Raw genomic sequence first — 21,768 nt, forward strand, 5'->3', positions numbered from 1 at the left:
CAGGGCGTGTGGGCACATGCCCTGCACATCGATTTCCGATAAAGCTTCCCCCTGCTGATCACGCCCACCAACCGTATGTAGGCCGCCGCGAGAGCGCAGCAGCGCATTGCGCATGTGCCATGGGAAGCGGTCGCCCGGGATGCTTGGACCCCCTCATGGCATCCCCACTGCAACCGCCCCCCACATCCTCACACGTGCGCAGGTGAGCTCGGTGATGGCGACAAACATCGCGCAGAGCATGGGAACCATGCTGGACACGGTGGTCTTCTAAAGGGCCCGTCGCGCTACCACCTAGCGAGCCTGGCGGCCCGACAGGGCCAGGCGCCCAACAAGGCGTGGCAGCAAAACGCTTGCGGAGCACTTCCGTAGCTCAGTTGTAGCCGGCTGATCCAACACCGGCCTCGTCGTGTAGGCGGAGCGGGTCAGTGGAGCCAGGTGTGTGTGTGGGGATGAAGCAGCTAGGCGGCGCAGTGCCGTGGGGTGGTTGATGGGTCGGTGGGTCTGGCTGCAGAGCGCAAGCTGTATGTGGTTGTGGTTGTGGCAGCGGTGTTAGCTGGGTGAATGCAGCTTGCGGGAAGGGACTGTGGCAATGGCGGTAGGCCGCCAACGGCACAATGTCTGGGGCGCAAGGAGTGTGTGCATCAAGGAATGGACTGGAGCGTGTGTGACGAGCAAGAAGGGCACAAAAAAGATACATGGATGTATGCAGGCGCCAACGCTCAGTAAGCGGTGCGCGACAGCGAACAGGAAACTTGCAGGCTGGAGATGAGGCCGCGGGCCGCTGTCCCATGTGCAAGGATGGTACGTTGGGTCTGGAGCCACTGGTCTGGAGCTGTATGTTAGCTTACAGTTCCTGGGGGTTAGACTGTGAGAGTTGATCAACGGCAGAGGCGACGGAAGTACATGCCAACTGGGTGTAGCCATTTCTCAGTATAGGCTAGAGGCGATAGCTCCCAGACCGCAGTTCACATCAGCAAAACGACGGGGTGAAGCGTGACCGAGTCAGATCCACCAGTCCGACTCTTTGCAGTTTACAGTACAGTTTCAAGCGCTAGGCATTTAGCTCTCCGCACGAAGGGCTGCAAGGTAGCCTGCGTCAAGACTACTTGACGGCGCTTACTGGAGACTTGACAAGACCACATTTCGATGGTATTATGAGTTAACGCCGGAGCTGGGGGCCAATGTGTCAAGATGACCTGAATACGGCTTGTTGTTGGGTATCAAGAATAGTTGTTGCGCGTGTGAAGGGCGCCATGACCGCCGCGGCGGTGCACGGCAGCTTGACGGTTCTCCACTGTGAACATCTCTTGACTTGTTTATTCTAGACAGCACAAGCACATACATTTGAGACATACACAAAACTTTTTGCGGCTTAGGCAAGGCGAACGCCTAGTACCTGGCCTGTCGCGTCGTAAAACAGCAGAGCGGCGTCAAATTCACCCGCCTTCAAACTAATGCTCCAAACATGACAATTTCATAGTCCCTCAACAAGGTACTGACCAAACACAAGCGCCATGCCGCCGAAATGGTTCGCCGCGTGCTTTGGGCGCACGAACGCGGAAGACGGCCATGTTGCTTCTGCCTCTGCAGCAGCAAGGGTGAGCGATGCGTCGTTTTCACCACAGCCGAGTCCACGCACTATACACCCCTTCGCCTGTTTTATTAGTAGCTGGGAGGCAGAAGTGCGTAGGATTAGCTTGACAATTGTCTCAGAGCTTCAGACGGTGCACGCATGCTCGTTCCTACTCTGCACATTGTCGACATTAAGTCATTGATACCGCAATGCACCTGCGTATGGCCCCCACGCTTTGGTTGCAGCGCGCTGGTTACGAGGACGACGGGATCTCGGTGAGCGACTATGATGTTAGCCTAACAAAGAGGCTGAAGCTGCGACGGTTAAGCAAAAAGGGCCAAGTGCGTGACTCAAGGCCAGCCGCCTCCCACGCTTAATCCGCCTCAATGCCGAGGGCGGGCGCGTGGTAGCACGGTTCAACATGGGTATGGGCATAACCAGGCAGCACACATATGCGCTGCCTCTGTCGGCTGTGCCCCTCACTCTTCCGCAGTGCTGCCCACCACCTGAAACCCCCACGCCTGCTTGCTGCCCACGCCCGTCAATGCAGCCCGCCAAGAGTGACAGCAAGCGGTCCTCCAACATGTTTGGCAGCGGCAAGGGCAATGCAAAGGGCGGCGATGTCGCTGCGTGGGGGCAAGACGTGGACGGTGGTGGTGCTGAAGGGCCAGGCAACTCCGCCAGGAAACTCCGCATCATTAGCACTACAAACGGACCCTCTGGACCTCTGCCTGATTCTCCCAGCGCAAAGCTACGAACGAGCAAGAAGCATCTTCGAGCGCACCTGAAGCAGGCGCAGCCCAAGGTATGTGCCCGTGGTAAAGCTATCGACACGGCTATGCTAGTCAATACATCAGTTGCCACCAGCACGAGTACCAACCAGGCAATCAATAGGGCTTGCATGGTGGTCAAGCGGCTGTGCCGGCTTGCGTGTACGTTTGCAATCATACACGGTTACGACACGTCACATGTAGGACTGCGATACTGGTTTTGTCCTGCACACACACTGCGCTCGCCAAGAGGACTTCATCCCTCTGCATACCGAATCCCATGCGTTGATTTACATTCTGCAGAGGAGCATATTAAAGCGAGGCGGAACCGACAGCATGGCGGGCGGGGGGGATGTTGACATCGACGCATTGGACGATGGCGAGGCGCCGTGGGACGTCGATGACTGCCCTTCCGCACCGTGCTCCCCTGCCGGCGGAGCGGGAGGCGCCGGTTTCGGTGATGGCCCTGCCTACGGTCGCAACAGTAGCAATGCATGGGAGCCCAGCCCAAGTCGTTTCAGCGGCTCCGCGAGCCGCATTGTGCCGCTGCCCGCGAACAACGCACCAGCCGCAGCCGCAACGACAGGGGGCATGGCGGCGGCTGGCCGGCCCGGCAGCGACCGCCGAGCCAGCGGCGGCAGCTGGGTCGGCGGCGGCGAGCGCCCCGTGTCGCCCGCAGCTGGACAGGTGTACGGCAACCCGTGCAGCGGCGGGCCAGTGCAGCAGTTCACCGCACCGTACGGCAATGGCTGCGACGGCGGCGCATGCATGGTGAATGGTGGTGGGCCGGACGAGGCGGGGGCAGAGCCGGCGCCTTGGCTGCGAAGGGGCGGTGGCGGTGATATCCATGCGGAGGCGGCCGGTGGTGGCGGCGGCGCGGCGTTCGGGCGGCAGATCTCGAGCCCTGTTCCGGATGCTGCTGCCAGTGCGGGCGGCGCCGGCTGGGGAGTAAGCTTGCCCACGCCCTCGCGCCTCGCTCACAGCAGCACGGCGGGCGTTGCAGGTCTGGATGGGCCGGGCCAGGGCGGGCCCAGCGGGTATGACAGCCACGGCGGCGGCGGGGGTGGAAGTAGGCTGTCGTCGGCTCGCGGCGGGCTGCGCGGCGGCGGCGTACCTGCAGTCGTGGTTCACAGTGGCGGCGGCGGCACCAGTGGCGGCGGCGTGTCGGTGGCAAGCTCCGCCTTGCGTGCGGCGCTGGCACAAGGCGGCGCCGGCGGCAGCCGCAGCAGCCAGGCCGCGCACATGCATGACGGCCAGAGCGCCAAGCCCTTGGCGGTCAGTGCGCTGCGTGCCAGCACTACGGCGGGTGGCAGCGGCGGCGTCATGTCGGCGCCCGTTGTTTGGAGCATCAACGAGCTGTGTGAGCCGGCCGAAGGCGAGCAGCCGGAGGGGCTGTACCCACCGGCGTCGTACGGAGGCGGCAGTGCCGCCGCCGGCGTCGACGGCGGCCCGTACGGCTCCAGCCGCCGTGCCTCGTTCCAGGCACCTGCGCCGCAGACACAGCGCTCGCTGCGTGCTGAGCGCCCGGCTGCCCTCATCCTGCCCATCGAGCGGCCCGGGTCCGGAAGGAGCCCGGCAGGTGGGGCGCCCAACAGCGGCGGCGGCGGCGGCGGCGGCGGCGGCGGGCATCACAGCCTACGCATCTCACCGGCGGCTGCTGCGGCAGCGGGACTGGCGTCGTGCGGGCAAGACACGCCGATGTCGATGCCGGCGGGCGCCGCCGCCGCTGCCTTCAGCCGCCGGATTACTAACACTTCCAACCCCATGTCGGCGCTTGTGTCGCCCACCACGGCGGCCGGGCCCAGCAGCTGCGCAGCACTGGCGGGCGCAACCCGGGATGAGGTCATGCGGATGCTTGCTGCCGAGAGCCCGGGCAGGTAGGTGCAGGCTGTGGCGCCTTGCAGTTACAACCGCGTGTGTGGGGGGGGAGGCGGCCACAACAGCCTGGTGAAGAGCCATGGCGTGCTGGTTGTGTGTTCCATGAGTCATTCTGTGTGCCAGCCCACTTCTTATGTCCGCTTACTCAGATTACTAATGTTGCTCGTGTTACTAATGTGCCTACAGGTCGTCAATGTGGTACGACCACAAGGCGCGGGAGCTCATGCAAGCCGCTGAAGCTGCACGAGGGAGCGACGGAGCTGGCAGGGCGGGCATGCAGCAGCAGCTGCAGCCACAGCGGCAGTATGCCAGGCCCTCCGTGCCTGGCGACGGCAGAAGCAGCCACGTGCTTACCCACTCCGTTTCAGCTTTCACGCAGCTGGCGGCGACGACATGCTGCCAGGACCCTGCGGCAGCCGCAGCCGCCGTGGGCGCAGACGCTGTTCCCTTGTCTGCGCCTGCATCGGCGCTTGACGGCTACGCCGCCGCTTCCAGCTCTGTGGGTGGCGCGGCCGGTAGCAGCCACGTTTTCTCACTTTCCAGTCGCAGCGCGTTACAAGGCGGCCCTGGTGGGGGCCGTGGCGGCGGTGGTGGTGGCGGCCTGGGGGGCACCAGCTACTCACTGCTGGGTGACGCCACTGGTGAGGCCCGCCGGCCGAGTGCCGCGGGTCCCGACGGCGGCAACAACAGCATAGGCAGGGTCCGTGGCGGCAACTATGCTGACTCGGCGCCGGCCACGCACACAGGGCTAGTGCTGCCTGGCAGCCTAGGGGGCCTGCCGGGCTCCATCACTGGTGGCGATGAAGACGGCTTGTTTCCCAACGGACTGGCAAACCACGCCCCGGACGTGGTTGGGGCAGCGGCGGCTGCCATTCTGCTGGCGCCACCGGAGCAGCTGCAACAACAGCAAGCGGCGGCCGCGGCAGCCTTCGCGCCAGGAAGCTACCACCCCAGCCGCAACCAGTCATTCCTGCAGCGTTACGCAAGTGGCTCAGGGCTCAGCGAGCGGCGGGAGCGGGTGGTGGGCGGCGCAGACAATGGACATGCCGCGTTCCGCGCCCGAGCTGCCACCATCAGCACGAGCGGCGGCGGTCGCCCGGCTGCTTTGCCGGGCTCAGACGGCCTGCTGAACACGCCGAACGCTGCAAATCGCCCCGGCGGGACCTGGCGTGCGGCGGTGACGTCCTCGACAGCCGCCGCGGCGGCTGCAAGCCACAGCCCACACGCTCATGCCCGGGCCGTCGCGGGTGCTGCACCCAAAGCTTGGGACATTGACGCCCCCGCAGTCGCGGAGGCCCGGGCGCTTGCGGCGCCGGCAGTGCCGGCGGCGGGGGCAACGCGAGCTCCTGCCAAGGCGGACCCTGCGCTTGAGCCGCCAGAGCTGGTGCTAAGCGCGGCAGCGGCCAAGCTGGCGTCGCTGATGTCGCTTGCTCGGCTGCACAGCGACAGCGAGGAGGAGCAGGAGGAGGCGGAGGCCGAGGGGTCATGATGGGGAAGATAGGCGCTGCAGGGCGGTTGAATGGATGGGCAAATCAGAAGTGCGCGCCTGTGGCCGTGCATGAATGTGACACTGCAAGAAGGGACAGTCGTCCGAACAACAAAGGCCAGTTATGCAGGCAGCAGGCGTTATGTATTATATATTCCGCGCGTCCGTGCTTATGCGGACGACAGTGCCTTGACTCCCCTTTGTTATCGACATGGTGTGTGGTCAGCATCGAAGCGGCAGCTCATTCGTGGGAGCTCAATGCCACAATCACTAATGGGGTTATGGGGTTGCACTCATGGTGCGTGGCAGCACGTGTGTGCGACACGCAGGTGCGTGCCTCAGCGGGTCTCAGCACGCATGGCCACACATGCGACCTGCAGCATAGTTCAATGCCTAAGTACCTTGTGGCGGCGCCAGAGGCGTTCCTTGCCTGCACGAGTACAAGGGATATGCTGCATATGTTATGTAAGTGTTCCCTATCTGCCTATCGACCGTCGCTACGACGCTATCTCTAATAACTCGCATATGATTCGCGGCTGGCACGGACGCACACCGGCGCACAACAGCACAAGGGGACTGGATTTGAGTCGCTGGCATTGCACGACTGCCTTTGAGTCACGCAAGGCGAGTTTGCTTACCCCAAACCTGCTTCATGAGGCAGTTGTAAGGCGGGGTGTGGCAGGAAACGTGCGTGTTTGCGTGGGTCCTCGTGGGTCCCGACTTGCCAGCCAGACGCCGGCCTCGACCGCTGGCGGGGCGTATAACTGGGACGTGGGTGAGGGCGGGGCAGGTACACCTGAGCCACCGGACCAGCTTGACAACAGTTTCTCAGGCGATCCTGCTTTGTACAGACAGCCCAATCAGCGAGTAGCAGCATGCACACGCGTTTGCTTGTGTGGGCCGGGGTGCGGCCCGGATGCCGGTGACGCACTGGCCTGGATTGTTAGGACGACTCTCCAGCCCGTCAGGTGACCGCTGGTGCGTAGCTTTAATATCGTGCAAAATCCAGGAACGAACGCGAGGCGACAGAAAAGGCCGCCGGGAAACTGGTGCCACTCCACCCCGTGCGCCGTGCACGATCTGTCGTCAAGCCACCAAGCGCTTCAGTTGCATAGGTCAACTGATTAGGATTTAATCACTTAAATAAAGGCCGCAAGGCTCGGTGGCCGTACGATTCTTGCGATGTCTTGCCCGCACAGACTGGTGTCCAGATACATTGTCCAGATACGTCTTGCCACATAGCTCATATTACAACTGCAGATGTTGGCGTGCTTTGCGAACTGCAAGTCTTCTGAGTCTGTCCGCGTTGGCCTGGCCTGTGCTCCCACGCCTGAAAAGCTTGCGCCAGAGCACAATCACGGCGTAGAGATTGCAAGAATGCGGCTCGTTTTGGGAGCGCGCGATTGAGCGCGGCACGAGCCCGGCGGGGCCACGTGCCCTGAAGTCGTCAGAACTTTCGCCTGCGCGCTCTGGAGATGTCAAACCATACTTCCAGCAGCCTTGGGCTCGCAGACATAGGAACCGGCTCTACTGGGGGATTTGGTGGCTTCGACCTGACCGGCCAGCAGCATTTCCAGCATCCGCTTTTGGGCCGGCAAGCAGCCGGCCCACCTGGGCCGCTGCCCAACTCGGGCGCGGACGCCTCTGTCCATACGGTGACTAGCTTCTACTCGCACATGTCGGGGAATACCACCGGCGCGGCGTCCTCAGGCGCCGCGCACGAAGGCGCCCCTTCCTCGCTCTTTTATCACTACCCGCTATGTAGAGGTAAGTCGTTTGAAGGCTCCTGGGCGGTCGCCCCGGTCGAGCGCGTGGGCTGTAACTTTTCGGGGGTGGCTCAGCTGACCGGAGAGCTGAGGGAGTGAAGCTCGTCCTTTGCGCTCGCAGGCAGCGTTCCTCCTGCTCGATGGGCTCACGCTTCCGCGGTAGTGGGCGGCACAATCTGGGTATATGGAGGAGTCGGGAATTCGGTGCTGGATGACCTCTGTGCGCTGGACACGGACACATTGTCCTGGCGCGTCGTTAGCACACATGCAGCTCGAAGTAAAGATCGACCGGAAAAGATGCTGGGGCACGCAGGTATGTCGCTGCGGTGTGCATGAGAATTGGCCTGGTTCTGGGCCAACCTAGCCTCGTACCCTGGCTCCAGACGGCTTAATTTGAAGCTTGACGGTCATTCGGACCGTTGGGGGCTCAAAACCGGTGGAACAACGCTCATCCAACCCTGCTCACGCCCGCCGGCACCCCTTCTTGTGGTGCATTCGCTCTCCTTGCCACCGCAGCCGCGGCCACGGGGACGAAGATCTGGATGTTTGGAGGGCAGCAGGGCCGCAAATTCCTGCGCACGCTCTTCTGCTTCGACACGGACACCTGCACCTGGACGCGGCTGCCGGAGGCAGACTCACAGCCAGCGGCGCGCGCTGGGCACAGCATGGTGACGGTGCACGGCAGCGTCGTGTACCTGTTCGGCGGGCAGGGCAAGCGCCTGTACAACGACCTGTTTAAGCTGGACCCGTCCACGGGCAGCTTCTCGGAGGTGGAGGCGTCCGGCAAGCCGCCCGCGCCGCGGCGCGGCCACAGCCTGACCTGGGACGGGCGCGACTACCTGGTCTGCTTCGGCGGCATCAACCAGTCCTCCACCGACTCGGCGCTCACGGTGTTCTCGCTCTCGCGCGGTGCATGGTTCACGCCGCAGGCGTTCGGCCCCGCGCCCAGCGCGCGCACGCAGCACACGGCGCAGCTGCTGTCGCCGGGCATCATCCTCATCTTTGGCGGCTGCAACAGCGGAGGCACCTTCTTCAACGATGCGGTGGTGCTGGACACGCGCACCTTCACCTGGCACAAGCCCGCACTGCTCAACACGGCGCCCGCGCCGCGCTACCACCACACCTGCAACCTGGTCAACGGACGCATCGTGGTGTACGGCGGCATCAACAGCAAGCAGACCTTCGACGGCGTGGTGGTGGTGGAGACCAAGTTCGCGGCCGACCTCGCCAACGTGGCGGAGGAGCTCTTCCGCATGTCCGCCGACGCCGGCGGCGCCGCCAGCGTTGCGGCGTCGGTGCTTCAAACCACCAGCGCCAACATGGCCGCCGCTGGCCCCACCGCCGCGGTGGCGGCGGCGGCCGCCTCTGCCGCGGCTTCCGCAGCTGCGGCTTCATCATCGGTTACCCAGTTGGGGGCGTTGCAGCTAGGGCCGGCGCACACGCCGTCTCGGCTGATGCTGTCGACGACGCCCCACGGCAGCACGTTGACGGCGGTGTCAGTGTCGCGGGCGGCGATGCCCACGGCGTCCAGCACTGTGGCCTCCACACCGACGGCGGCAGGGCAGCCGCACAACACGACGCCCACGCTGTCGTCCAGTGCGCACCCCATGCTGCAAGTGGTTCCGGCACCGCCGGCCGCAACGTCGGAGCTGGTGAACATCTCGAGCAGCAAGTCACTAGAGGCTGTGAAGGTGCAGCTCACAGACCTGTTGCTTCGGCGCAACCAGGAGGAGCAGCTGCTGCAGACAGCAAAGAAGGCAGAGGTGGGCAGGGATGGGCAGGAGCGCGACCGGGGCGTTGGGGCGCGCAACCTTCGCTGGGTGCACGGGGTCGTGGCGCAACGCGAGCTTGCATGTGTACGCCGCAATTCACAGCCAGGGCGTCCTTGGTTGTCTGTGCGGTCGTAACCACTCCCGCTCTCGACCCTGGCACCCCACACAGACGACTGAGTCGCTGCTGCACAAGGAGCGCGAGGCGCGCGAGGCCGCCACCAAGGAGGTGCTGCAGTACAAGCTGCTGCTGGCGGAGGCGGAGGAGGCGCAGGCGTCCACGCAGCAGCAGCTGCAGTCCATACTCGCGCGCGCCACGCGGGAAGCGGCAACGGTGACGGAGCTGCGCGGCCAAGTGGAGCAGCTGCAGGTGTGTCTGGAGGGAGGGAGCGTTTCGGGCGCTTTACGGTGGTCTGGTGACGGTTGGGCACTATCCACGGCAATGTACTGGCCCCCCGCAAACAAAGTATCTGCATAGGTACCCCCGTTGACCCCTCTCCTTCCCTGTCGTGCTCCACCCTCAGTCCAAGCTTGCGTCTCGCGAGGAGGAGCTGCAGGAGGCTCGGCTGCTTCAGGACGGGCTGGTCAAGGAGCTGGGCATCATGGCCAGCCGCTACAGCCGGCTGGCCATGGACGTGCAGGACAACAGCGACCGCCCCGACCGCAACGGCGGCGGAGGCGCCGCCGCTGCCGTGGAGCGCGGTACGCCCGCGGGCGGTGCGGCGCACGCCGTCAGCAGCAGCACGCGGTGCACCAGCCTCAGCAGGATGCTGGCGCAGGCACATGCCGGCGGCTCGGGCGCGCCGGCGGCGGCGGGCCCCCGCATGGTGTGCCCGGGCATGAGCACGGGGCAATCAGTGAGCCCGACGGCGGAGGAGCTGCAGGCCAGCGGCAGCTACAGCGTGCCCCTGCCCGAGCCCAGCAGGAATAGCATGCTAGGGGCGCGCGGGCCCTTCCCCACGCCTGCGCTGTCGACGCAGTGCACGGGGCCGCAGCACGCGCGCAGCGGCGCCAACGCCATCGCCTCCGCCAGCACGGCGCAGCCGCAAGCGGGCGGCGTTGCCGGCGGCTCGGCGCTACCCGTCACCCCGTGCGGCAACTGCTGCCAGCAGCTGCTTGGGCTGCTGTCGGACGCGGAGATGCACCGCGCCGCTCTGCTCGAGTCGAACCAGTCGCTCAGCGATAAGGTGGACGAGCTGACCAACCAGAACAGCATGCTGTATGTGCAGCTGCGGCAGATGCTGGCGGAGGCGTCGGCGCTGGAGCCGCTGGCGCTGGGCGAGATGGAGGAGCTGGAGCGCAAGCTGGAAGCGAGCTCGCGCTCGGTGCGCGACGCACTCATACAGCGCAAGATCGACGAGGCGCAGCGGCGCAGCAACAGCGAGCAGGCCGCGTGCGCGGTGTGCATGGAGGGCCCCAAGGCGGTGGTGTTCAACTGCGGGCACCAGAGCTGCGAGGCGTGCAGCGGCAAGATGAGCTCCTGCCCCTTCTGCCGCGTCGCAATCACCGCACGCATACGGCTGTTCGATGCGTGATGTGCCGTGCAGGACGGGTTGTCACGCGCGGGTCTTGTGTTGAGCATGGACGGTAGGTAGAGCTTCAGGCGGGAGGCATAAGCAACTTGGGATGTGAACATGCATTTGGCTGTGGGTGCGGACTCAAGTACACAGTGCCCATGACCGTGTAAATGTAGTAGCGTGAAGTACTCGGGCACGCAATGAACAAATGCAAACAGAAAGCACGCGCCAGTGTGTGAAATGAGGGCTGCAACCCGACCCGGCATCTCATGCCGTTGTTCAGACATACTAGTTACCTGATCTGCCGGCGGTGTGGAAGGCGCGTGTGCTGATGCTGCGTTCCACGGCCGGCCGAGCAGTTTTTCACGTGTACACTTAGCGGCTGCATCGACACTTTTACGTTTCCTTACATGCTTATGTGTCCAGGCCTCTACGGCCACAGTACACGGACGGTTTTGCCTGTGGTTGGACTCCAATGGACGACGCACTATGTGACGATTGCAGAGCCTGCCTTTGCGGAAATGGAGCAATCGGACTAGATCTGCCGGCGGTGTGGCTGGTGTATCTTGTGCTTCGTATTCTCGGTGAATTCGGATTAGTCGATTGACATGCCCCAGAGCACGCGATGAGCCAACGGCGGAGCCCAGGCGGGTGACTGCCGCTCTCATGTTTGCCACCGGCAAGATGCGTGACAACGACGTTGCCTATGTTGCATTGAGCAGGACCAAACCGGGGCAGTGGCTGCGGAGACTGAACGCTGTGATTTGAAGTTTGATTGGCGCGAACTGCAGTCAAACAGACGACGTCGAGGAGTGCAGATATGCAAGCCTGACATGACAACGGCATTAAGTGCGGACAATCACGTCGTGCAACATGCTGACACTGGGGCCGGAGCGCGGTTCAGACGGCGGAACTGTGGGTAAACTTGTTGAGTGGGAATGAGCGCTCAGTGCTTTCATGGGAACAGCCATGGTGCTGTGTACACTGATTTTGTTACGGTTGCGTGCGGGCGGGTGGCTAGGAGGATGGTAGGCTTCGGAGCCGAGGCGAAGGGAAGCCCGAGGCACAGAAGTTGCGGTGGGCATGCATGCCCCAAACACGGCGATGTAAGGGCGCTCACTGGCATTGGGTTCTGGTATGGCATGGTGTACGTTGTGCTAGGCGGGGGGAGAGGCCAGCAAGGTATACTCGTTACGGTATGTAAGGTGCAGGGGTTGCAGCGTGTGCAACAGTTGGACAGGTGGGAGCATGCCCGGGTCGAATTGCGAACGTGGCGTGCAACCGGCGGAGCAAGCCCGCGTCTGGAAAGGAGCCCGAACCGAAACCCAAATTGCCGCAACTATCAGTCGAAGTTGTGCAATGAACTCGGTCCAATCACAGCAGAGCCTGGCCAATGCCACGCCCAGGGGGAGTGGCGCTGATCAGCGACATGCTCCCAACGGACTCTCGCGTGGCCGGCTCTGCTTTGAATCTTTCTAACGACCGCGTCGAAGTTACCGTCTACAACTATATTCTAGAGTGATCACACGACCGCTGGGAGGCATCGGAGCACCGACAAAGATGCGCGAAAGCCCAAAACCCGACAGGTCGCAAGTTAACAAAGCCTGCACGTTAAGAAGATGAGAAGGCGTACAAATTCATGGGCGCGCCGCAACGTTGATAGGATAGCGAGCGCACACACTACGATTGATCAGTCAAAGTTCGCGACGTGTAGTTGTCGCTTGCCCAAGGCGGGCGGGGCCGAAGGGCCGTCGGCGGCGTCTCCGCGTGTTCATGGACCGTCCATTCGCGGACACATAGATGGATCTATGCATAAGCCGACTTGATTAGTTACTGCGCTTTGTGGGTTGCACCCCAGAGCACAAAGCGGACGACATGGCCAATCATCAAGGAAACGGTGCTTCCGTCGACGGCGGACGACGACGCGCATGGACCATAGCGCTGGTCTTGGCGTCTTTAGCCTTGGCATGGATCGCGATCGCCCAAGGTGAGCCCACTATCAGGGTTGTCGGGGCTCGTCTGTGTTTCGCGCCGTTTCAGTTTGCTGCGCCGATGCGCTTTTGCAACACACACAAACACCTAGAACTTTACATGCAGGAACATGCGCACTGGGCGTGCGAGCGGCTTCGCTCGGCCCTGCTTCCCGCCAGGTGCTCGTTCACATCGAGCGCGCCAGCCGCCGGTCACTCCTGGCCGTGTCCAGTCCACCCAGCCCCCGCCCGCCGCGCCCGCCGCGCCCGCCGCGCCCGCCACCGCGCCCGCCGCGCCCGCCGCGTCCGCCGAGGCGAGTTTCATGGGCCGCGTGTATCCAGGGGTTCGTGCATGCATACTGCATATACCGTGCTGTTACGTGCTGCTTGAGACCGCGCCGGCTGCATCCGCCGGCTGTATTCCACTCTGCACCCCTGTGTGCTACTGCGGACCCCTCTAGCCCGCTCGTTGCATTTGCCGGGTCTGCTTCAGATCCCAGTGCGCGTTGCTAAGCTCTGATGCTGGCACGGCACGATTGCACATTCATGTAGGCCCCCGCCACGGCCACGCCCTCCTCCCCGCCCTCCCCGCCCGAGGTGTGTGGCAACTAACGCCGCACCGCCCTCTCCTTTGTCAGTGCTCCGCATGTGGCATGCAACCTAGCACCAGCATACTGATGATGGGCATTGGAGGGCAAACAATGTTTCAATGCAGCCTTCACCACAGGGCTTACTACAAGTAGCACCTTTCATCTTCCCTTGCAGTCCACCATTGGTCAAGCCGTCGCCTCCGCCTCACCCTCCGCCTCGCCCGCCGCCGCCGCCGCCACCTTCACCCAGCCCACCGTCGCCTGTGCCGCGGGTAGTGCTGAGCCCACCGCCTCCACCGCCACCACGGCCGCCACCGCCAAGGCCACCGATACCGATGGCAGGTGGCGGCACCGTCCTTTCAGGTGAGCGCCACTACGCCTCGCCTTTGACACCCATAACCCGTTACGCACCGCCGTAACCCGCGCCGCAGCTACATACCGGCCCTGTCACGTCATGCATTGTCAGCTTGTCGCGCCGCGACGCTCTGCCCACGCACGCGTTCCCCGCCGAAGGCCACGGTTGCACTCCCACTCGGTGTTCACGCAGCCAACATGCGCACACCCGCGCACCCACCCACGCACCAACCCGCGCACACCCTATCACACAGGCGGCGACTGCTCGGATGCCCAGGCCGTGTTCGACAGCACCAACATGTACCGCAGTTGGCATCAGGCGCCGCCGCTGACGTGGAGCGTCACGCTGGCGGCGGCCGCCCAGTCCTACGCGCTGCAGCTGGCGTCACAGAAGTGCGCGCTCATCCACAGCGGTGCGGGCCCCGAGAACCTCATGTCTACCCTGCGCTACCCCAAGCCCGACGCCTCCTGGTGCGTGGTCGGAAGCGTGCACCGCCCTTCTCCCACGGGCTTCGCCCGTCCTCTCCTCACTCTCTCGCCTCCAACCCTCACATCAATCCCTTCTGTCTGACAGCTGCAAACTCACGGGTGCGCCAGTTAGCTGCCCACCTATCGTGGCCCCACCTGTGCCCTGACCCGATCACTTTGTGCACCTGGTCTGACACACCCCGTGCCGCCGTACCAACTGCCGCATGCGCAGCAACGTGGCGGTCAATGCCTGGTACCAGGAGGTGGGTGGTTGGGGGCAAGTGGCGGCTTGGATACGGGACGACGGATTTAAGGCTAGGGCGGGCTCCGTATGAGGCCAAATTTGCTGGGCAAATGCCGTGTGGGCGGGATTGAGAACTTGCCCTCTGGACTTCCCCGCGTAGGTCAACTATTACAACTTCTCTGCGCCCCAGCCCTTTGTGGATAACTGGCCCAAGGGCATTGGGGTGAGTTATGCAGCGTCTGAGGTGCTTATGACTGCAGGCAGGCAAGCAATGCACTGTGCCGTAACCACTAGCCATGGGGCAGCAACATCTATCACCGCACGTAGCCTGACCCAACCGCTTTGCGCACCTGGTTGGACTCATCCCTGGCCGCCGTGCCGCTCATGCGTATGCGCAGCACTTCACGGCTCTGGTGTGGAATGCCGCAACCAAGTTTGGCTGCGGCATGGCACGCGCCGATGTGCCCATGAATGTTCCGGGGGGCGTTGCGGGCTGCAAGGTAGGCGTGGTGGCTAAGAGCAAGGACAGCCGCGTAATCACTGAAGCTGGAAGCGCAGTCCAGGCACGGTGCTACCACCTTTGGCGCAACGCACACTCAAATTGCTGTGTTTGTGTGCGCCTGTGTGCGTCCTGCGCAGGTCGTGGTGTGCAGGTACGGAGATGTGGCGAACGTGGCGTCCAACATGGAGTTTTTGAAAAATGGTGAGGCAGAGTGTTCTCGCCAGTCCTTCTATTTCACAGACGGGGTAGGCCGTGGCCGCGTGTCGGGCCCGGGTCAGGGGTGGGGTAGACCCACAGGTGTAAGTAAGGGTTGTGGTGCTGCAGGGGCAGGGGCAGGCAGGCAGCGTATGTGGCCTGCCTTTTGGTTAGCACGCCATGTCCAGTCTTCTTACATGCCCTGTGTTCTGTTGTTTCTCCCCCCTACTGTGTCAACCCGCAGTGAAGCCTCGCGTCTGAGTGGTACGACTTGCGACCATCGTCGCAGCACTGGTGGTGTTGGGCGAGCGCCTCTTTCTGTTCGGGGTGAACTGCGTTTGTTTTGGATTCTTTGAGGGACTCGGATCACCACGGGATCGGACCAAGGCGCTCCAAGGGCGCGCCGTGTCGCACACATTCATTTGTGATGTGGGAATGGACTGAGCATGGAATGTGCCTGGGATGACGCAAGTCACAGGCTCGGAAACACGAGATCCTTGGGGAAACCAACGTTTTGGTGTCTTGTACTGGGACTGTTTATTCATATAACAACGTTTCAAAGTGTATTCACTTCGGATCCGGAAGATATCACCCGGGAGAAGGCAACCACTACACATAGGCAGGCATGCGTGGGCAGATGACCAGATGTGTTTGTCTGTACGTTCAGCACGCAGGAGCTGTAGGTGCCTGTGGGTGCAGGTTGCGTTTCCACGGGTATCATCAGGGGATGCATGGGGGCTCGGCACCTGGCCATCCGCTGCGGCACTTTTCAAATGTGGCTGGACACTGCCGGAAGACGTGAGCGTAGCGCTGTCCTGGCCTGCAGGATGCAGACGTCGGATACAGACGTGGGATGCGGACGTGGCATGCAGACACGTCTTGAAGTGTGGCGAGATGGGAGTCATGCGGACAGCTTCTGTGGCCGTGTGCACTACGGTAGCACGCATGACACACCCAAAGAGTTGACTGCGGTGATGCCGGATTGTGGTTTCTTTCCTTGTGCATTTTGCCCTTACTTAAGATGGCTGGTTGTGGATATTACGCAGCAGCAGTTGTTGGTGCAGGTGGTTTGTGTAAAAGGCGTGCGTCAGCGCGCGCAGGGCCGGTTGCGTCGATGGTGTGCACGAATGGTCCAGGCGGTTTCACTCAAACCCTCATGTGTGACACATATGCTATACGAACACATGTGCAGAGTGCATTGTTTGCCCGCCGTAAGGCTAGGTGTTACGAGTGCGCCTTGTTGAGCCGTGTGAGACAGGGGCACCCATGATGTGGGGGTCCACCCCCTCCTGGATGTACCAGGTAGCTCCACGCCACTCGTGGGGAGTGGGGGCTGCCAGCTGTGCGCCGTTGAACCTGCTGGCGGTTGACCCCTACCTACCTTTATCTTTGTCTTATCAAGCATATATCTTATAACTTATTTACGCGTGGAGGTGATGAACCGCTGTTAACGCATGAAGAGATACAGTTGCGGTTTGGGTATTCTCATTAGCTGCACAGGTCTGCCAATACCTTGTGTCTTACTCAGTCATAATGCCGGTGTGCTTTTGTGAAGTCTGGCAGTCTAGCTTACTAACAGAGGGGCATAGATCAAAGACCAGGATCAATGTGCCGATAATACATGGCCATACCGTGGTGGTTTTGTGGGCGTGGTGGCAACGGGTGGAAGAGGCGGTCGGCGTAACGCGTCAGCATACCGTGTACGGTACGTACCGTATGCGCTGCGGACCCGATGCACCCCTTGATGCGAACGGATGCATAACACGCATGCAATTTACTGTGCACGAAGAGATGACTGTGAAAGTGTATACAGCTTGATAGGCAAAGGGGTTGCGTAGGCACTGGAGTTCGTTGGAACGCGTGCCTTGCCTGGCAAAACCCCGCGGCCGCGCAGGCTAGCCTCAGGATGTGTAAGCACAAGTCAGTGACTGGAAAGGCAAGCGCCCTCAGACTACGTATGGTCTGGAGGCATAGTTACGAGCGGGGCTGCTCGCAAGGACTCGTAAGCGCAGGCCCGCCGATCCCAAAGCACTGCCTTAACTGTCTGCGAGACCGCTTGCGACTGCTGTCACCGACCTTGCAGGGCGTTGCTGAAGTAAAAATTCAAGGTCAGGACGAGATGAATTTTCAATACATTGTTCGCAAGCGATGCGAAGCAACGGAAAAGGCGGAAAACCAAAGAGGCGGGCGCGAGTGAGTCCTCAAAACTTCGCCAGGGAGAGGCCCTCTTGCTGATAAAATGATGGAAATTTCCTGCAGCAGCTGCTTTATAATAGTACAGGGCCTTCACGTCGAAGCTGGGGTTGATTGGCGACCGAAACCTGCGTGGCGAGTTGATAGCACTGGATAGCATAAGAGCCCACCAAAAGCGCGCGACGACGCGATGGTGGAAAGTTATTTTTCTGAAGCCTGATGCAGCATCAGTTCCACTCTGAGTTTGTCCGCATTGCAGATCTTCCAGTCTGTGCGCGCCGGGCGTGCGCGCCCTTAGTACGCGTTCGGCGGCTTCTAGTTGGAGTATGTACTGGGGGATTTTGGCGCCATGGGTACCTGGGCGGCTGCGTTGGTGCTGGCGCTCATCTTTGTGGATTTTGCACCATCGATCGGTGCAGGTGCGTCGGGTAGTGCAAGGGCTCTGCACGCGATTTCCGGGGTGGGCCCAAATTTATGTCCTTTCTCGCATAAATAATTTCATGTCTCGACACTGATAACATTGACAGGCTTCAGGAGCGTCCATGTGTCGGGCCAAGCAGGAGATCCATTAGCGGAGCTTCTTGGCGGAGCGGGCCTTAGCGAGGACAGCCCAGTTGTCAAATCCACGTCAAACAATGAAGGCTGGAGATCGTTATCCACCTCTTCAGGACGGCACATGCTGGCGGCTGCTGCCCCTCCATCTCCTAAGCCCCCGAGGCGACCACCGCGACCCCCCAGGCCGCCACGGTGAGGGCATTGGGCTGTCCACGGCCACCACCGTAGCTTCCGTGTCACGCGCCTGGTGCATGTGAATTTCATTTGCGCCCAAGGTTACGCAAGACCTTACGTGCTGCTGGATACCTGCGAACGGCGGGCCTCTGTGTTGCTCCGCGATTCGTCCTCTGTAAAACCCTCACATGCCCGTGTAAAACCCTCACATACTCGTGCGCCCCAGGCCTCCTCCTCGGCCCCCGCGGCCGCGCCCGCCACCGCGGCCACCGCGCCCGCCACGGCCGCCGCGGCCACCAGCACTGCCGAGGTGTGTATGCAGTTGTGTATGTACGGCATGTGCGCGCATGATACACCAGTGCCGTACACACGTGCCCGGCAGCACCAAATGGATGGGAGGCGACTGCTGTACATGGCTTGCCCATCACGCAACGGGCGAAGCCTGATGATGCTGTGGTACCTGCCATGTATGGCTGCGGCTATCATCAAGCACGGTACATGCGAGCAATGCTACCGCTCGCACCGTGGCTGCGTGCGTCATCATGCCGCGCCATGCATCACATCCAACACTACCACGTCAACAGTCTACCGCCTCACGCCCCGTGCTCCTTGCAATACAGGCCACCAACACCGCCGCGCCCACCGCCTCCATGCTCGCCTCCGCCCCCACCGCGCCCGCCGCCGCTCCCCCCTCCGCGCCCCCCGCCTCGTCTTGTCACGCTCGGGATGCCTGTCCTGTTGGGCACCAGAGCGCTGCCGCCACGGCCACCACCGCCACCATCACCGCCACCACCGGACGAAGTGACTCTTCCTACCGTCACCGGCACGATGCTCCCAGGTACGTCCATGCCGTCGGTTTGCTTCTAGCACTTTGCAGGCAGGGCACCCGAATGCCGCTCGGAAACGCTGTGCATGTAGGACTTGTGGATCCCACGAGCTTCTGGCTCGCCCTGCAACTAACAGGCAGCAACTGCCCTGATGCCGTGGGGGTGGTGGAAGCCAGCAACACATACCGAGCCTGGCACCAGGTGTGTGTATGCATGTGTGTGTGCGTTCGTGCGTGTGTACATTGGGGCTTTCGCCGGTGTGCACTTCAGCACCTTGCTGTGTGACGGCCCGACAGGCATACATGCGCCGACGGGCTCTGGGAATGCATCCACGCAGCCGCCTCACGGCCTCACCCACCGGGCGCTTGCCTTACTTGTCTCACTAATCGCAACTGTCGCGACCAACAATACTCATACATCGCACCGTGCAGGCAGCCGCCCTGACGTGGGATGCGACGCTCGCGGCCTCGGCACAGGCCTACGCCGACGTGTTGGCGCCGCAGCAGTGCGCTCTAGTGCATGGGGGAGTCGCAGGCGAGAACCTGTACCGCATGACAAGGTGAGGGGGGTGCCTCCCTAGAATCCCCGCCAACAACCAACAACCAACAACCGCAAACCCGCCTCTGCCCTGAGCCCCCGCGTCACATACCGTACCGTAGCTGGGCCGCGTGTTCACCTACCTCTTTAAGTCCCACGTGCCGCACGCTGCATGCCCGCCAACGCAGCTACCCCAAGCCGGACGGCAGCTGCCGCCGTGCCATTGACATGTTCTACACCGAGGTATCCCGATACGTCTGGACATCCACGCCCTTCAGCAGCAACAAGGACAACGGCATCGGCCATTTCGCGCAGGTGGGCACCAGATGGATTGGCTGGGCGTGTCGTGTGGATTCACAGTTGGTTTGGATACATTCCCGCCGGGCAGCACGTGGGCACCGCCACCGCAAGTGCACGGGCGGTGCGATACATCGGAGTCGCGGGGGTGCGATACATAGGAGTGGCGGGCGGTCCGCCCAACCCCGCCTCCTTTGCCCCGCTGCCCAGATGGTGTGGCGAGCCTCCAAGACCCTCGGCTGTGGAGTGGGGCTGGGAGAGGTGCCGTGGCCGAGCATGCCAGGTGGCGTGGTGGGCTGCAAGGTGCGTGCGGCTCGGGGGTTTACCGTTCTGTGGGGGTGCGTGCACACTGCACAGCCACCCCACCCCATCCCATCCTCGCTCATATGCCGTTCTTCAAGGGGAATGGTGAACGCAACTCTACCCCTGCTGTTGATGTCGTGCCGGTTGAGCTGTGGCCCCATAGTGGCCCAAGGGGCTGTGCTCGATGGGGGTCAGGGCTTAAGGCTGTAGGGGAGGCAGAGGGGCACTCGGTTGGCTAGCGTATGCAGCTACAGATGCACAGCGCACTGCCCTCACCTCGGACGTCTGCTGGTTAGGCTGCACGGACCTCACTTGTCGCCCTCGCCACTGTGCGACGCAGATTGTGGTGTGTCGCTACTCATCGGGTGCGCTGGCCAGTGACACCCTCTGGCTAACAAACGGTGAGTTGCAGGTTGTGCTTGCTTCTGCTGAAACAACGCCACGGACCAGCACCATGCCCGCTGTAATGCCTCGGAGTCACCCACACTACCTGAAATCCATCGGCGTTGCATGCATGGCTGAGGTGGTTCCTTCCTTCCCTTGCTTGAACTGCACGCAGTCCTGCCACGCGTCTAGCTCTGGTTGGCTTATCAGGCGGTGCCTTCGTCCGCACAGCAGCACCGCCTGCGGGCGTTCCTGAGGAGTTTTGCAACATTGCCCCAACGGGCGCACTGTGTGACTGCAGCAAGAATGCGCGTACTATGCATATTCATGGGTGTGATCAACGCCACAGCATTAGCGGGCTTAAGACGTGACTGCGGGAGATCGTGAGTATTCATTGCCGTGCACCACTTGTGCAAATGGCAGGCCAGCCTGCGCTTGGGAGGCATGGCTGCGTGGCGCACTGCGTGGCACTGGTGAAGCCAATTAAGCTTTTCAACCAGGCCCAGCCTTAAGAGTGTTAGAGCTACCCACGTGTGCGGTAGCGAGATGAACTGCTTGAGTGCTGTAGATGTGCATCTTACTGGAAACGTACAGCATCTTCAGGACCTCGGGCTTTCCCGGGGAACTTCTTTGATGCCTTTGTTGCTGTCCGTTCAAGAGTGCGCTCCTTCTCTTGTTGATTCTTTCTCCGAGTACTGCCAGTTGTCGGATGAAGAAATGGCTGATAGTGAGGCAGGTGTCAGGGAGTGTCCCGGGACTGTCCCCATTAGTATGCCGGTGACAGTGCCCGGCTGTGGTGCGTGGCAGCAGGTGACCAGTGGTGGCAGTGAGGGGGTCGGCGTAAGTGCCAGGCTGCAGGTCAGCAGCCGGTCCATGTCGTTCCATGGGGCAGCCAACCAGCTCAGCAGCCATTACTTATGAGGCAGCGGCGTGTTGACAATTAGACTTGGCTGAGTAAATGTTTGAGGCAGGATGCTTGTGGGTTTTGCTGCGCGTGGCCAGAACACATACGGGTGCACACGCCCAACCGCCGGCACGCGTGTGGTCGCATCTGATCGCATGGGGGCTGGGCAACGGCTCGGGATATTTCGTGGCACCCGGAAACTTACATTTGAGTGTGGCAGGCTGTGTGAGAACACTGGCACTGTTGCGCAGGGCAGCAGCAGGTGTGGATGTGTGGTCGTGTCAGCTGCGGGACCTATGGTCCCGCCGGCTACAGTTATATTATTTCGCGTCGCACGTACGATGGTGCACGCATGCAAGGGCCGAGTGAATGAGACCCTTCACCCATCACGCGTGATGCGGCTGCACCCCAGGCGTGGACGAGGCGTCGCGGGTATGTGTAGCTACGTTATGACGAGTTATGACTGTCAGCTCCGATTTGCGCACTTCGATATGACATATCGTGCACACAGC

General features: G+C 62.1%; 5 protein-coding genes across 7 annotated transcripts in view; all 5 read left to right on the plus strand.

Moving 5' to 3' along the window:
- The window catches only part of CHLRE_01g011500v5 (uncharacterized protein), a 3,757-nt gene extending 2,822 nt beyond the window's left edge, over nucleotides 1-935 (plus strand). The window contains exon 8 of the mRNA XM_001689371.2: nucleotides 203-935. Coding sequence (XP_001689423.2) covers nucleotides 203-271 — 69 coding nt within the window. The 3' untranslated portion in view covers nucleotides 272-935. The remainder of the gene's footprint in view (nucleotides 1-202) is intronic.
- Nucleotides 936-984: 49 nt separating this feature from the next.
- On the plus strand, nucleotides 985-6,386 carry CHLRE_01g011550v5 (uncharacterized protein). The gene is made up of 5 exons (XM_043058313.1): nucleotides 985-1,598; nucleotides 1,819-1,914; nucleotides 2,124-2,378; nucleotides 2,647-4,220; nucleotides 4,408-6,386. Exons 1-5 carry the CDS (start codon nucleotides 1,515-1,517, stop codon nucleotides 5,708-5,710), a joined length of 3,312 nt encoding a protein of 1,103 aa, XP_042928227.1. The 5' UTR covers nucleotides 985-1,514; the 3' UTR covers nucleotides 5,711-6,386.
- A 458-nt stretch (nucleotides 6,387-6,844) lies between these two features.
- Nucleotides 6,845-12,086, plus strand: CHLRE_01g011600v5 (uncharacterized protein). Its single transcript, XM_001689374.2, has 5 exons — nucleotides 6,845-7,474; nucleotides 7,595-7,786; nucleotides 7,990-9,236; nucleotides 9,415-9,612; nucleotides 9,767-12,086. Exons 1-5 carry the CDS (start codon nucleotides 7,183-7,185, stop codon nucleotides 10,775-10,777), a joined length of 2,940 nt encoding a protein of 979 aa, XP_001689426.2. The 5' UTR covers nucleotides 6,845-7,182; the 3' UTR covers nucleotides 10,778-12,086.
- Nucleotides 12,087-12,134: 48 nt separating this feature from the next.
- CHLRE_01g011630v5 (uncharacterized protein) lies at nucleotides 12,135-17,009 on the plus strand. Of its 2 annotated transcripts, XM_043058314.1 has the most exons (11): nucleotides 12,135-12,746; nucleotides 12,857-13,043; nucleotides 13,282-13,326; nucleotides 13,495-13,591; nucleotides 13,662-13,682; nucleotides 13,928-14,144; nucleotides 14,374-14,404; nucleotides 14,546-14,608; nucleotides 14,784-14,885; nucleotides 15,025-15,088; nucleotides 15,327-17,009. In XM_043058314.1, the coding sequence occupies exons 2-11, from the start codon at nucleotides 12,861-12,863 to the stop codon at nucleotides 15,341-15,343; spliced, it is 840 nt and encodes a 279-aa protein (XP_042928228.1). In that variant the 5' UTR covers nucleotides 12,135-12,746; nucleotides 12,857-12,860; the 3' UTR covers nucleotides 15,344-17,009. The 2 variants fall into 2 exon arrangements, with proteins under 2 accessions (XP_042928228.1, XP_042928229.1); XM_043058315.1 differs by lacking the exon at nucleotides 13,282-13,326.
- A 55-nt stretch (nucleotides 17,010-17,064) lies between these two features.
- On the plus strand, nucleotides 17,065-21,710 carry CHLRE_01g011660v5 (uncharacterized protein). 2 transcript variants are annotated; one of them, XM_043058316.1, is made up of 10 exons: nucleotides 17,065-17,694; nucleotides 17,803-18,022; nucleotides 18,231-18,314; nucleotides 18,625-18,842; nucleotides 18,968-19,032; nucleotides 19,263-19,390; nucleotides 19,557-19,683; nucleotides 19,876-19,968; nucleotides 20,309-20,369; nucleotides 20,528-21,710. In XM_043058316.1, exons 2-10 carry the CDS (start codon nucleotides 17,952-17,954, stop codon nucleotides 20,542-20,544), a joined length of 864 nt encoding a protein of 287 aa, XP_042928230.1. In that variant the 5' UTR covers nucleotides 17,065-17,694; nucleotides 17,803-17,951; the 3' UTR covers nucleotides 20,545-21,710. The 2 variants fall into 2 exon arrangements, with proteins under 2 accessions (XP_042928230.1, XP_001689428.2); XM_001689376.2 differs by lacking the exon at nucleotides 17,065-17,694 and having other exon boundaries at nucleotides 17,755-18,022.
- The last annotated feature ends 58 nt before the right edge of the window (nucleotides 21,711-21,768 follow it).

This window comes from Chlamydomonas reinhardtii, chromosome 1 (genome assembly GCF_000002595.2).
Source record: "Chlamydomonas reinhardtii strain CC-503 cw92 mt+ chromosome 1, whole genome shotgun sequence".
NCBI classification, from domain to species: Eukaryota; Viridiplantae; Chlorophyta; class Chlorophyceae; order Chlamydomonadales; family Chlamydomonadaceae; genus Chlamydomonas; species Chlamydomonas reinhardtii.